This window comes from Haliaeetus leucocephalus, unplaced genomic scaffold, assembly GCF_000737465.1.
Source record: "Haliaeetus leucocephalus isolate CR32 unplaced genomic scaffold, Haliaeetus_leucocephalus-4.0 Scaffold271, whole genome shotgun sequence".
Taxonomy (NCBI): Eukaryota; Metazoa; Chordata; class Aves; order Accipitriformes; family Accipitridae; genus Haliaeetus; species Haliaeetus leucocephalus.
In genome coordinates, this window is record NW_010972707.1 from 66,716 (window position 1) to 80,443 (window position 13,728).

Below are 13,728 nucleotides of genomic sequence, written 5' to 3' on the forward strand. Positions count from 1 at the left end.
CCTGGGGTGCCGGGGGTGGGATGGGGATCTGCCGGCGGCTCACCTCCAGGCAGCGGGGCGCAGCCTTGCCGGATCACCTCCACCTCGCACAGCACCAGCGCGTCCTCCCGGCCGGGGATGAGGATGGAGACGTAGCGACCGCGAAGCCCGTGGCAGCAGACGGTGCTGAGCGAACCGGGGCCGGCGTCCGTAATGATGCCGCAGCTGCCAGGAGAGGAGGGAGGAGGAGGATGAGCCGGCACGGTCCCGGTGGGGGTCTTGGCGGCGGTGATGGGTCTGGGGCTCACACGGGGTTGCGCCGGCCGCGGTCGACCAGGGAGTTGCCGACGTGGATCTCGGCACCCTTCAGCCTCTCCCAGCAGCAGTCGTGGCGGTTCTTCACCACCACGGCGTAGACAGCGTGCCGGCGGCCGAGATCTACACGCCACCACGGCTCCGGCTCCTCAGTGGTGTGGGCGCAGGAGCCGTGCTCCCAGTTGCTGTCCCGGTTCCCATCGACGGCGTTGGCAGCACCGCTGCCGGCGTCCAGCACGGAGGACTGGGTGGCCGGGCGGCCCAGTGCCACGTTCTGGGCTGCGGGGATGGCCGGGCTGGGGCTGCCGTGTCCCCCAAAACACCCCCCTGGTCCCCCCCCCCAGTCCACTCACCCCCAGGCAGCGCGGCACAGCCCTGCTCCACCACCTCCACCTCACACAGGCTCAGCCGCTCCTCCCGGCCGGGGATGGTGACGGTGACGTATCGGCCACGCAGCCCGTGGCAGCAGACAGTGCTGGTGGAGCCGGGGCTGGTGTCCGTGATGGTGCCGCAGCTGCAGGGACGGGGATGGGGGGGTGAGGGTGGGCAAGCGCCGAAGCAGCCGTGCACTGCGGGGCCAGCGCGGCGGCACTCACATGGGGTTATTGGTGCCGTGGCCAGCGAGGGAGTCCCCGACATGGACGCGGGCGCCTTTTAGCCGGTGCCAGCAGCAGTCCAGGCGGTTCCTCACCACCACGGCCTCCACAGCGCGGCGCCGACCCAGGTCCACCGTCCACCACGGCTCCGGCTCCCTCTCGGTTTGAGAGCAGGAGCCGTGCCGCCAGTTACCATCCCGGTTCCCATCCACAGCATTCACGGCACTGCCGGCCCGGCCGGCTGTGGAGGACTGTGCCGCCGGGCGCCGCAAGGCCAGGTTTTGGGCTGGGGGATGCCATGGGATGGTGACACCAGCTCCGGCTGCTTGCTGCCAGCGGTGACCCGTGGCCAGGCATCACCCCATGGGCACAGAGCTGGCGCTGGGGTCTGTCCTCCACCAGTCCCTCCAGGAACCCTCACACCGCGTCCCGGCACACCGGTGTGCCACCAGCTCGGCGACACGTGTGACATCCCCATCCCCAACCCTGGGACCCTCACAGCCCCCCCCCTCCCCCCAGTTTCTCCTGGCGCTGTAGGGACCAGATCATCTCTGGGGGGGCTCGGGGAGGTCAGCGTTCGCTGACGGCCATCCGGCACGTGCTGGCTCCCTGCCGGGGGGGTCTTTTGGTCCTTACCGCCGGGTGGGGGGAAGCAGCTCTGCGCCGTCACCTCCACTTCACAGAGGACGAGGAAATCCTCCCGGCCGGGGATGATGACGGAGATGTAGCGACCCGGCAGCCCATTGCAGCAGACGGTGGTGGTGGAGCCGGGACCGGTCTCCAAGATGGCCCCGCAGCTGCCGGGAGAGAACCGTCGTGGCTACGGCCAGCAGGAGAGTCCCGTGCCGGGGTGGGAGACCTCGCCGGAGACCCCACTCACACAGGGTTGTGCTTGCCGTGGTCAGCCAGGGAGTCCCCGACGTGGACCTGAGCACCAAGGAGGCTCTCCCAGCAGCAGTCGCGGCGGTTGGTGATGGTGACGGCGTAGACAGCGTGCCGGCGACCCAGATCTACACGCCACCATGGCTCCAGCTCCATCTCGGTGTGGGCGCAGGAGCCGCGCTCCCAGTCGGCATCGCCGTTCCCGTCCACGGCGTTGGCAGCCAGGCTGATGGCGTTCAGCGTGGATGACTGGGCGACGGGGCGACCCCGCGCCACGTCGAGGGCTGGAATTGCCGGAGGGACCGTGGCACGAGGCTGCCGTCTCTGGCTGTTGCCCTGCTGGCCCCCTGCGGCCCCACTGGGACCCCCTCACCTCCGGGCAGGGGGAGGCAGCCCTGCAGCACCACCTCCACCTCGCACAGCACCAGTGTGTCCTCCCGGCCAGGGATGAGGATGGAGACGTAGCGACCCGGCAGCCCCTGGCAGCAGATGGTGCTGAGCGAACCGGGGCCGGCGTCCGTGATGGTGCCGCAGCTGCCGGGGAGGAAGAGATGGGGCTCAGGAGACGGCGGCACCGCTGGGGTAGTGATTCCCCCCCCCAAACCCCCACGTTTTCGGCTCACACGGGGTTGTCCCTGCTGCGCCTGGCCGGCGCGTCGCCGACGTGGACCTGCGCTCCCCGCAGCCGCTCCCAGCAGCAATCCTGCCGGTTCTTCACCACCACGGCCGCCACGGCGCGGCGCCCGCCCAGGTCCACGCTCCACCACGGCTCCCGCTCTCGCCGCGTGTGGCTACAGGAGCCGTGTTGCCAGACGCCGTCCCGGTTCCCGTCCACCGCGTTGACGGCGATGCTGATGTTGGGGAAGACGGAGGACTGGCTGGCTGGGCGCCCCAGCGCCGCGTTATAAGCTGCCAAGGAGGGGGTCAGCCCATCAATGGGGTGTCCCGGCGAGGCTCCGTCCCACCGGGAGCGACTTCATGGATGCTCCCACCGGCGAGGAAGGGCAAAGGGTTGGGACTCACCAGCCGGCGGGAGGAGGCAGCCCTGGGCAGCTGCATCCTGCACCAGGACCTCACCGAGCAGCAGCAGAGCCCAAGGCAGGGCTGTGGCATTGGGGGCTGCGGAGGAAGGGGGACTGCGGTGGGTCGGGGACCACCCTGAGCCCCGGGGAGAGGGTCCCACCACAGGGAGAGGGTCCCAGCCCCCTCTCCAGGCGTACCCCGAGCCCACCGGCTCCCATGGGTCTCACCGTCGGCGCTTACCACGAGACATGCTGGTGAGGGAAGGCTGGAGGGTCTCCGCCAGACCCTCAGTGATGATCCGGCTACTGGTGTACCCTCGCCACCTCCCTACTCCGGGAAAACCTAAAGGGAAGAGGATGAGGAGGGAAGATCTGGCGCCGTGGCTAGCTGGGGTTTCCTTTGGGTCTGGCGGAGGAGGAGGAGGGATGGAGGAGGCTGTGCGGCGCCAGTGTCTCTCAGGGATGGCATGGGCTCGGCACCCAGCTCCACCGGTTAATGTTTAAAAAGCTTTTGGCAACACGGTTGGGTGCCGCTTGCGGCGTGACCTTCCCCAACCGCAGACGACACCGTGCCAGGGAGGGACGGCGCGTCCCATGGGAGCCCAGCGCCGGGAGGAAACTGGGGCGTGAAGTTCTCCAGTTGGAAACCAGTTTCCACCCCAGCCCTGCCAGGACGGTTTCGGTTGTCCGAGAGCTGACGGTGGCAAAAACCAAACTGGTTTTTGGCGGTGGAGAGGGAAAGGGCTTCATCCTCCCTGGGACTTCCCGAGAGCTGGGGGGGAGAGAATCCAATTTTGGCTGGAATAGGGGGTAGGGAAGGACGGCACGGTGGGGATGGCCAAGGTGATGGCCCCCCCTTATTGCCACGGCAATGGTCTTCCTACATCACCATGGTGACAACCCTCTGCTGCCGCGGTGACAGACCCCCCCCATCACCGTGGCGATAGTGCATGTACCCCCCGTCCCCCCACCCGCTCTGGGAGTGTCGCCCACAGCCGATTCACCCCCCGGCGCAGGCAGAAAAGCATAGGCAGGAGGCAGGGGGGGTAAAAGGTCGGTGGCCTTTATTAATTCCTTGATAAAAATCCAGATAAAAATCCCTGCGGGCACTGGGAAAGGCTCAGTGCAGGCAGGACAAGCAGCCCCCCCACCCCGGAGGCAGCCCCACTCTCGAGGGCGAGGTGGCTCCGCCATTTTGCCTCCTGCCCTCACCTGCTGGCCAAGATCTCCTCGGTGGCCAGGCGGGCGAGCTGGTGGAAGTCGAAGGTGAGATATTTCCTCCAGAAGCGGCGATCGCGGCCATAGACCTGGGCAGGGAAACAGGGGCTGCCTGCGGAGAGCGGGCAGAGAAGACCCCGGTTAGGAGGGGATGGGCAGGTGCTGGAGCGAGGTGGAAGAAGCCCGATTTGGCACCTCCTTGTCTTACCGATGCCGTGAAATATCCTGGCGATGGCCCTGCCGGAGAACTTCTCGTCCTGGCGGATGGAGAGGAAACGGCGGATGTCGGCGCGGGTCTGGGTCTCCCAGTCCCGCAGCTGTGAAGGAAAGGAGACAGCGGGGGTCACGTCCCTCCTCATCCTCACCCCAAACCTATCCCTGGTCTCGTCTAAACCAGAGCTGCCATGTACCAGAAATACTGGCTGATGGCCCAGCTCCCAATAAAAGTGGATTTGCTCACTTTAGTGTCGCCGAGATCTTCCTCCTCCTCTTCCTCCTCCTCCTCACAGCCACGCTCAGCCTGCTCGGCAGTGGGCTCCTTCTCGAAGTAGTCGCTGAGCAGAGCCTTCAGGCAGGAACTCCTCTCCTCTTCCTCATCCGCAGGGTGAGGACCCCAGGTCTGGAAGGCCACACTGTGCACCCCAGTGTCAACCTCCTCTCTTCCCAGTACCAAAACTGGCCCCAAACTGGGAAGGACGGGAGGGCAGGCAACCGTGGGGCCGCCGCACGGAGGGCTCTGCGAGGGTTGGGTGGTCTTCTCCACCCGCGCTCACCTCTGGAAGGCCTGGAAGCAGGTGTGGAGTTGTCCAAGAGCCATCTTCTCCCTGGCCACCACCCTTCGGTGGAGGAAATCGCAGACAGAGTCCAGCTCCTGGTCGGTGAGGTCGCCGTAGGCACGTAGGTGGAAGGACAGCTCTCCAAACTCCACCATGACCCCGCTCTTCCCCTCACTGCGACCGTCTGAAGGCACCAAGAGCTGGTTGAACTGGTGCCCGCCAAGACCCGGTGCCCACCGAGACCCAGCCAGCTGCTGGCAGCGCAGGAGGGATTTTCCCCCCGCCTCCAATGAGGAATCCGGGGATGCTGGTACCTTGCCGCAGGCGCGGATCCCACTGGAGCTGGCGCAGGGCACGTTTCACCAGCGGTACTTCCCAACCCATGGAGTCGCTCAGCGAGACCACATTGAATTCCAGGGAGCTGGTGTTGCTGTGGTTCCTCCCTGCCAGGCGCTCCCGGGCCAGGAAGACGGCGATGGGGGGAGAACTGAGGGCAGGAGACACCAGAAAACTGCTGGCACCATGGCTTGGAGCCCACTTTTTACCTCCAACGGACCCCAGGGCCGTGGAGCAGCTCCCACCCGGCAGAGACCACTCTGCGGGGGCTCGCCCCTAGCACGGGGAACACTGTGGAGTTGACACCGGTGCTCTGTGGCGCGGCTCTAACCTCCGTGCCACGGTCCGGAGCTGCTGGGGTCCCCCGTAGCACAGGAGCCGGCAGGAGGAGTAGGTGTGAGGCAGCAGCTCCAGCCAGCGCTGCGGGTGCAGCTCCAGGTAACACAGGAGGGTCTCGATGCCTGCGAGAGGAGAGTGGGGAGTTGCGGAGGGATCCCAATCCCCCTTCGGGACCTCTGCGGGCCTCACTCGGGGCCGATTCCCCACCCCTCACCTTCCTCCCGTATGTCCAGGGATTCCACAGTTTGTTGGACGGGGATGGCTCGCTCGTGCTTGTAGCACACCCGCTGCCTGCTCTGCCTCGCCACGCCGCCACTGCCGCTGTCCTCCTCCTCCAAGAGCTCGGCCATTTCAGCATCCTCCACCTCCCCGTCCTGTGAGGGACATGGCGCGCAGCGCGGTGTCAACGGTTAGAGGATGGGCAGGCTCCTGCCTTCTTTTTGGGACATCCTAACTGCTCTCCTGCCCATTCCTGGCCAGATCCTACACCATGGCTCACCTTGCCCCAGCACTGGTGCTCCCCAGGCTTCCCTCAACTGATTTAAGCTCCCTGATGTGACCACCCAACAATTAAAAGTGTTTTCTACCACGTTAGCTCATTACTTAATGAGTTAAAAAGCTGGGAAGGCCACTGGAGTGGGGCCCTCAGCACCTTCCTCACCTTGATGACGTCCTGGTGTTTCTGGTGCAGCTCCAGGCACTTGCAGGGAGTGAAAACCTTCTGCACCATCTTCTTGATGGTGAAAAAATCCACCGTGTCGCCATAAATGTGGCGCCGCAGCTCATGGAGATCCCCACCCTGGGGAAGAGGTGGTAAGCCTTGGGGAAGACCCCCAAAATGGAGGGGAACCCCCCCACACCCCGCTGGCAGGCCCTACCTCCGGCTCCAAGAAGAGATGGCAGTGAGCCGGCTCACCGTCTCGCCCGGCCCGGCCGATCTCCTGCACGTAACTCTCGAAATTTTTGGGCATGTTGTAATGCACGACGCCGCGGACGTCCGATTTATCCAACCCCATGCCAAAAGCCACCGTGGCCACCACCACGCGGAGTTGGCCGCTCATGAAACTCTTCTGGACGCGTCGGCGTTCGGCAGCGGATAGGCCAGCATGGTAAGCGTCCGCAATCCACTTCAGCGGCCGGCGGACGGTCTTCTTTGCTGAAAGAAAGTGGGGAGAGAGGTTTTAATGGTGTTTAATTAGTGATTTCCACCAGCAAAAGCAGAGCAGCTAATTAAATCAGGGATGGAAATGAACAGCAAACCCCGCCTGTGGCAGAAATCAGCCCTGGGGACAGGGTGCCATGGGCAGGAGCAGGGCTGCTGCTCCACAGCAAAGGGGTGCGCGCTCCTCGTTAGCTGCCAGAAGTCGTCAAGCCCCAGCTGGTTTGGAAGTGGGACAGCACGAGCTCGCCCAGGCTTCAGCAAACAACAGCAGAGCTCAGCCACAGATCCACATCGCGGATTTTGAGGGAAAATAGACTCCCAGTCACGGTTACGAGGTTCAGAAAGAAAAAAAAACCCCGGAGAGCCGTACAATGAAGGCTTCCTGTGTACCAAATCCAACGTCGAGCCTTATTAATGACAGCTGATTAGCATCCATCATTATCGGCTGTCGCTAGAAAAATCAAAGCCTGGCTTTAGAGCCTCTGACGCAGGTGAGGGAAGATAAATGCTCTGCTGCTGTCAAGAGCAGCGCTCCGTGGCCGGGTGAAGCCGCCGATGGAGCCAGACTTTGGGCGCCAGAAACCTCGAGCATGGCTCATTTCCTAGGGATTCTCCATTCTAGCGTGGATTCACCAGACAGGATATTTTGGGCTCACGCTTCTTTCGGAGAGCAAGGCCGTGCCGCTTACCCTTCGCTTTTTTCCTTTCGGCAGCATCCTGTTCCGGCTCTTTGGCTCCGGCGGGTTCCTTCAGCAGCGTTCCTTGGAGGCAGGTCCGGATAAGCGCTGCGATGCGAGCTGTCTCCTCCCGCCTTGTGCAGTAGACGATGATGGAGTCCAGGCACCCAAAACGTTCCCCTTGCAGCAGGGCAATGAGGGCCTGCAGGGCAGAGAAAGGGGTGAAGGTCCCCCCAAAAAAGGGCTGGGGACTTTCTCTCCTAGAAGATCCACTCTGGATCCAGCACCACAGCAACAAATCCAATTCCTTTAGATCCATCCTTGTCCCTACCTGATCCCTGTCCCTGTCCATCGAGACAGAGAGGTGCAAGTTCGGGGGCACGGCGGCGGAACGCACGGCTATCCCTTCCTCTGCTGGGATGCCGAGGTGTTGGGCCACGTCCCGTGCTGTGGCCAGGGTGGCGGTTGCTGTCAGGCCCAGGAAGCAACGCACGCCCAGGCGATCTCGGAGAACCTGCCAAGAAGAAGGGAAAAAAAATAAAAAAATGGGAGCCTGACATCCCTCCTGGCCCCGATGGGTTCCCTCCGCCTTGGGGTGGGTTTTCCCTCTCATGCACCTTGCAGAGCTGCAGGTAGCAGGGACGGAAATTGTGGGACCACTCGGAGACGCAGTGAGCTTCGTCGATGCAGGCGAAGGCCACGGCCGGCAGTTGATCGGCAGAGGGCAGGCAGCCGGATCCCGATCCGCTTCCGCCAACCAGGGCCTCAGGGGACAGCAGCAGCACCTGCACCTCGCCCTGCTTCACCTGCACCGGGAGCACCGGATCAGGGAGGAGAGAACCACAAGGGATGCTTTACCTGCTCTCCCAGGGAAACGGCCTGGCTGGGACATGGCATCGCCACTGTCCGGCACTGCCCTCACCGGGATCACGCGACCGCATGGGTACAGCGATGGTGGCGGGGACCTGAGTGTGCACGGTTCTCCCTGGCGAGTTCAGAGCCCCCAGTCCCTCACCTTCTCCATCACTGCTTCCCGTTGGGCTTTGGTCATGTTGGAGTGGATGCAGACGGCCTTCAGGCACGGCGGCAGCCCCGAAACCTGGAAGCAAAGCCCGTCACTTGGCCACGCTGGCCTTCGGTAACTTGGGGGGTGAACCCCCTCGGACACCCACCTCCCCTGTTTTGGGTGCACGTGAGCCTTGAACCCAGTGGCATCCTCGCAGGGGTTGGGGTGGGAGAACTGGGATATCCGAGCAGTACCTGGTCATCCATCAGGGACACCAGTGGGGAGATGACCAAGGTGAGGCACTGGGAGCGCTTGTGGTAGAGGTAAGCGGGGAGCTGGTAGCAGAGGGACTTCCCCATCCCCGTCGATAACACCACCAGCGTGGACAGGCCTGGCAGAACGAGGAGTTGGGGACTTCGCTTGAGGGGACAACCCGGCCACCCCGCACGGGAGGGGATCACGGGGAGCCCAAACCCCACGGAGGAAAGGAGGTCGTGGGGAAAATAAACCCACCGGAGAGGATCCTCATGATGGTCACCTCCTGGCCCGGGCGGAAGGAGCTGTAGCCCAGCGCCTTCAGAGCATCAAATACCTCCTCCGGGGTCTCTGCAGGGGGAAGGACACCCAGTCAGGCGGGGATCAGAGGGGCCAAACCCCTCCCGGCCCCGCTCCGAGCGCCACAGGGAGCCGTACCTCGCACCTTTCCCTCTGGCCCCAGGTCATAGAGGGGCTCCATGGGTGCAGGGGGAGCGGGTGGCTCGTATGCCGGCCTCCGTACATCCAGGTAAGTCGTTGCCTCTAAAATCTTCTCGGATCTTTCCTGGTCGCTGGTTCCGTTCTCTGCCAGGGATGAAGGCAGCAATCGGGAACTGCAGGCAGCTCTTCCTACCCTGCCTGGACATCCACTGCCACGCAGGAGCAAGCACGGTGAGCCCGCCTGTATTTTAGGCCGGCGTTCCCGGAGGAGACACATCCCAGCATAAACCCAGGCTGCTGAAGCCACCTTTTGATGCCAGGCAAACCCTCCAAGGAGCGCAAGCAAACTTCCCACAGGGAAAAGGAAACAATTCCACATCTCCTGGAGTTCATCCCGGAGCCAGCCACAGCGTGTCAGCGGAGAGCGAGGAAAGCCGGCAGGCCAGCAAGCCATGGGGCCTCACCGGAGAAGGAGAGCTCTCGGCAGACGGTGTTGGTCCTGTGAGCCACTTCTTCCAGCGTGGGCAGGGGAGCCTCTTCCTCTTCATCCGCGCAGCTGCTCTCCTCCGGCAGCGGGACGGCAGCTGTCTCTGCAGCTGGGAAATGGGTCCCTTCTCTACTTAAATCCACGGTAGAGAAACCGCCTCATTTTTTCACCCTCTTCCCACAAGTTCTTATCCCTGCAAATCCTTAAGCCAACAGCGGAGAGAAGCTGCAGGGAGGTGGGAAAGCCCGACAGATGCTTCCCATCCTCCAGCCTCCGTTGTGTCTGCTCCGGCACAGCCGGGTCCGAACCCGGCCCACAGCTTTGCCAAACAAACCCCATAATCCGGCGTTCAGAGCCTTACCTCGGCCCTGGCACGCTGATGCCCAGTGCCCCGTCCCGCCGCACCTGAAGCAGATGTCCGAGCTTCGGTCGATGGATCCGCTGCCTCCTCCGAACCGCTCTGCTTTCTTCTTCCACTTCTGCTTCCACACCTGCGAAGCAGGACCATCTCCAGTTACTTTTATATTATTATTTTTAATAAAAGTATGTTTTATTATGTTTTACCTTGCCCCAGCGCCAGGCTTCTACCAAAGCGCTGCATAAGCATGCCAAGCTTTAAAAAAATAAAGGCAATTTTCTTCCAGCTGATGCTCACCTCACCCAGAGATGATCCTGAAAGATTTCACATTAATTAAAGGGGAGATATTAAAAAAATCCTAGGACTTTGTGGCAGAGCTGAAGCTGAAAAGGCCGACCGGCTTCTACCCAGCAGGACAAGCCCGCTACAGCGAGGTCTTTCCCCTCCTATGGCGTTTTCAGGGCGAAACTGCTGCTGAAGGCAGGGAAGTCAGGCAGCAGCGGCAGGGGCAGGGAGCTGAGCCGTGCCTCCTGCCTGCGCGGTCACAAAATAAAAAGATAAATTAATTAGCAGGTAAAATGTGGAAATTGAAAGAACGACATGAAGATGAGCGAGAGCGGGAAGAGTTTTAAATTCATCCTGGGCCAGATGAACTTAAATTTGACTGGAAATGGGTTTGGCGGTGAGAGCGGGAGAGCAGCATGGTCCTGTCCGGCAGGAGGCTTTTGGCGATGCCCTGGGACACGCTGGCGGTGCCAAGGCAGCCGCTGAGCGGTGACATTACCTGCTTGCGAAGGCGATTTCCCCGCAGGGCGTATCCTCGGACGTAAGATTTCTTCTTCAGGTTAAGCCTGACGAAGTTGCCACCTCTCTGTGGAGGTGCTCTGTGGGGAGAGAGCTTGGCTAGGAACCCCCCTGCCCACGTGTGGCAGTGGCTCAGGGGGGGCCATCGGGTCCCCATCCTTCCCCCCGCCACCCCTCAGCTCCTGCCTGCACCCAGCGCCCTGCCCACAAAACGTCTTTGAGGGAAATAAACTCAAAATCTTTCATCCCTTAAATGTGACCAAAGGCAATGCAGATGCTCACGGAGAGGCGAAATGTGTGCAGGGCATAATTATGTACAAAAATCAGACTTAAAAAAAACCCAACCACCCCAAACTTATTCCTTCCCCCTCTCCAAATCCCTGACTTAACACAAAGGAGGAGGAATTAGGGAAAGAACAGCTCACTATTTATAAAAATTAAGAGGAAAAAGCTCCCTGGGCTCTCTCAGTGTCCTTTTCCAACCACGTTTTGGTGCTTTTGAACACCACAAGGCATCGTCGCAGCCCGTGACCTGAAGGGGTCTGGCAACCCCCCATGGGAGTTTGAAGTGAGCTGTGAGCTATGCCAAGGCAGGCAAACTTGCGGCAGAGTGCCTGGCAGCGCCGCTGGCACACCGGCAGCGCCAGGAAGTCGGCAGGACCTACCTGGCAGCACCAGCTCTGTGGGTGGGTCTGGGCTTCCCCTCCTCCTCCTCCTCCAACTCCCCCAGGATGTTTTCCAAGGGATCCGACACCTTCCCACTTTCCTTTTGGGCTGCCGCACGCTTTTCTTCCTCCTCCTCTTCCTCCTTGCTCTGCTTCAGCCCGCTGGCAGCGCTGAATGTTCCCTTGGCTGAGTCCCGGCGGCACCGCCTGAGCTTTGCGGGAGCCGCCATGCCGTCTCCACCATCTCCGTGTGGCCTTTTCCTCCCGGAATCTTCCACCGATGGCATCCCACCGCCTCCCTCCTGCTCCAGGGGGGCACATCCGATCTCTCCTCGCTCCCTCTCCTGCGTGGCACCCGGGATTGTCCATTCATCCCCCGGTGACCCCTGGCACCTCTGCAGCCAGGCGGGATCCAGCGAGCCCAGTCTCTGTGCCACTGTCTGCTTCAGCTGCTGGAATTTATTTGGCGGCGGTGGCAGGGGGGGCTTCAACCCTGCAGCGAGGACGATGGGGGCCAACCCTGACACCGAGGGAGGAAGGAGGAGATCTCCCGGCTCGCCTCCCTCACTCTGTGAGGCCTCCGCCGGCGCCATGGCTTTGTCACTTGTCCCCAAATTTGTCTGAAGCCCAGGGACAGCCAGGGTTCGCCTGACAGTGGGGGTCCTCCTCAGGGTCAGGGGTGTCTCCTGTGGATGGGGGAGAAGGACAGATGGGGGTCAGATCGTCCTCTGAAACTCCACACCCCATCTCCAAATCAAAGGGGACCTTCGCTGGCATTTGTGGGTGCTCTGCACCCCCACCTCCCACTCTCTGCTAACAGTGGGGGGCTCTGGCAGGAGAGGGCTGTGACTTTGGGGGGCTCTGGCAGGAGGGGGCCGCAATTTCAGAGTGGCCAGAGGGGGGAAAAAAGGTCACAAGCAGCTTCAGTAGAAGCTTCTATCTGCGCTGCAGCGGTCAGCGCCAATTCCCGGCCAGCCCTGACCTTCCCGGCAGCTCCCAGGTTGGATTTCAGCTTCATCCCGTAGTACTGTGCTGAGGCTTTCGGCACAGCGCAGCTGCGGTGGCTCAGCCTGGGGGTTTTCGGCTGTCGGTTCAGGTGTGCACCCCAACAACTGGACTCCGGCACCTGCAATGACACTGCAAACTGTTAAATCCAAACCATTAAATCCCCAAACCTGTTAAACCCAAACCTTTAAATCCAAAAAACTTGAATCCTATCATGAAGACGAGCTCCAATACCTCCGAGAGGAGAAAGGAGCTGGACAACAAGCTCGATATGATCACACCACGGCATCTTTCGGCCGCAGGCAGCACGTCCAGTGCGCTTTGGGGTGAAAAATGCAGTCCTGGGGCATTTATCACCTCACCCTAAGCACAGGGGCTGGCTCGATCGTTGCCTCATTAAGAGGCTGGTTAAAAAGAGCCCACGCTTTCAGCAGCCTGGATGCTGGTGAGCGTAAAGCGTGTGAGGGATCGCAGGCATTCAGTTTCCCACCCCCACGGTGCCCTTATGCTCTCTGTTTGGGGTGTCTTATTCTCCCACAAAGCCAAAAATAGGCATTATATAGTGCCAATTAGACAATTTTCCTTGCTAAGGTCAAATAAACCCCCTTATAAACAGGCAGGATGAACATGGCTTTGTCTGCAGTAAAGGACAAAGCACAAACACCCCAAAGCGCTAGCGTCAAGGGTGAATCTCGGGGGTTCAAGGTTCCCAGAGACAAAACTCAAGGCCAAAGTCAGGGTGGTTCTCTGGTACCTGCTCTGGGGCTGCCGGTTGGCAGGAGGGACTGAGCTGGGAGGGATCCGACTCCTCTCTCTGCTGCTTGAGCATCTTGTACTCCTTGTAGAGCCCTGTGACAGATTGTCAAGACCATTTTTTGGCATATTAGGTACTTACCGGAAAACCCCAGCAGTTCCCACACCAAGAACAATTGATGTGTGTCACCAAAGACCCCCCCCGACATCAAACAAACCCAATGATGAGTGTCCAGCTTGGCGTGAGGGGTCACCCCCACCCACGAAGCACCCACAGCTCCGGCCGAGCGCTCCACCTGCCCGTGGGGGGAGCCCAGCACCACCCAGGACCCTAAAATACCCCCTCAGGGTGGGGGGTGGCAGGGCTGGCACTCACGTCTGGTGTCCTCTGGAGCTGCCTCGATGTCGGCCTGTGAGGCAAACACGTTAAAAGATCATTATTTCAGGCTACGAAGCAAATTATTGTTACTTTCTGCTGCTGTGGAACGAGAGAGGGCTGGCTTGGGGTTTTTATTTTATTTCTTTTTTAAAAAGAAAACTGTGGTTAGGGCAGCATCACTCTTGTTCCTGACTCTGGGATGTCTGTTCTCCTGTGATTTCTTTAGGTATAAGATGTACCTTATAGAAACGGAGGTGCCCCACTGATGGAGGG

General features: G+C 61.2%; 2 protein-coding genes across 2 annotated transcripts in view; both read right to left on the reverse strand.

Annotated features, from left to right (window-relative positions):
- GPT (glutamic-pyruvate transaminase (alanine aminotransferase)) overlaps positions 1-3,988 on the reverse strand; it is a 12,153-nt gene extending 8,165 nt beyond the window's left edge. The window contains exons 1-11 of the mRNA XM_010569328.1: positions 3,946-3,988; positions 3,036-3,137; positions 2,796-2,891; positions 2,396-2,681; positions 2,146-2,306; positions 1,771-2,056; positions 1,527-1,687; positions 891-1,176; positions 648-808; positions 288-573; positions 78-204 (exon numbers count right to left, since the gene is read on the reverse strand). Coding sequence (XP_010567630.1) covers positions 78-204; positions 288-573; positions 648-808; positions 891-1,176; positions 1,527-1,687; positions 1,771-2,056; positions 2,146-2,306; positions 2,396-2,681; positions 2,796-2,891; positions 3,036-3,137; positions 3,946-3,988 — 1,995 coding nt within the window. The remainder of the gene's footprint in view (positions 1-77; positions 205-287; positions 574-647; positions 809-890; positions 1,177-1,526; positions 1,688-1,770; positions 2,057-2,145; positions 2,307-2,395; positions 2,682-2,795; positions 2,892-3,035; positions 3,138-3,945) is intronic.
- A 14-nt stretch (positions 3,989-4,002) lies between these two features.
- RECQL4 (RecQ protein-like 4) overlaps positions 4,003-13,728 on the reverse strand; it is an 11,122-nt gene continuing 1,396 nt past the window's right edge. The window contains exons 2-24 of the mRNA XM_010569329.1: positions 13,453-13,486; positions 13,078-13,172; positions 12,301-12,444; positions 11,319-12,004; positions 10,634-10,733; positions 9,853-9,982; positions 9,448-9,588; positions 9,002-9,106; positions 8,822-8,914; positions 8,563-8,699; positions 8,318-8,401; positions 7,920-8,108; positions 7,634-7,816; positions 7,315-7,504; positions 6,342-6,619; positions 6,125-6,262; positions 5,678-5,837; positions 5,456-5,585; positions 5,103-5,275; positions 4,786-4,972; positions 4,473-4,644; positions 4,221-4,329; positions 4,003-4,124 (exon numbers count right to left, since the gene is read on the reverse strand). Of these exons, the coding sequence (XP_010567631.1) occupies positions 4,003-4,124; positions 4,221-4,329; positions 4,473-4,644; positions 4,786-4,972; positions 5,103-5,275; positions 5,456-5,585; positions 5,678-5,837; positions 6,125-6,262; positions 6,342-6,619; positions 7,315-7,504; positions 7,634-7,816; positions 7,920-8,108; positions 8,318-8,401; positions 8,563-8,699; positions 8,822-8,914; positions 9,002-9,106; positions 9,448-9,588; positions 9,853-9,982; positions 10,634-10,733; positions 11,319-12,004; positions 12,301-12,444; positions 13,078-13,172; positions 13,453-13,486 (3,780 nt within the window). The remainder of the gene's footprint in view (positions 4,125-4,220; positions 4,330-4,472; positions 4,645-4,785; positions 4,973-5,102; positions 5,276-5,455; positions 5,586-5,677; positions 5,838-6,124; positions 6,263-6,341; positions 6,620-7,314; positions 7,505-7,633; positions 7,817-7,919; positions 8,109-8,317; positions 8,402-8,562; positions 8,700-8,821; positions 8,915-9,001; positions 9,107-9,447; positions 9,589-9,852; positions 9,983-10,633; positions 10,734-11,318; positions 12,005-12,300; positions 12,445-13,077; positions 13,173-13,452; positions 13,487-13,728) is intronic.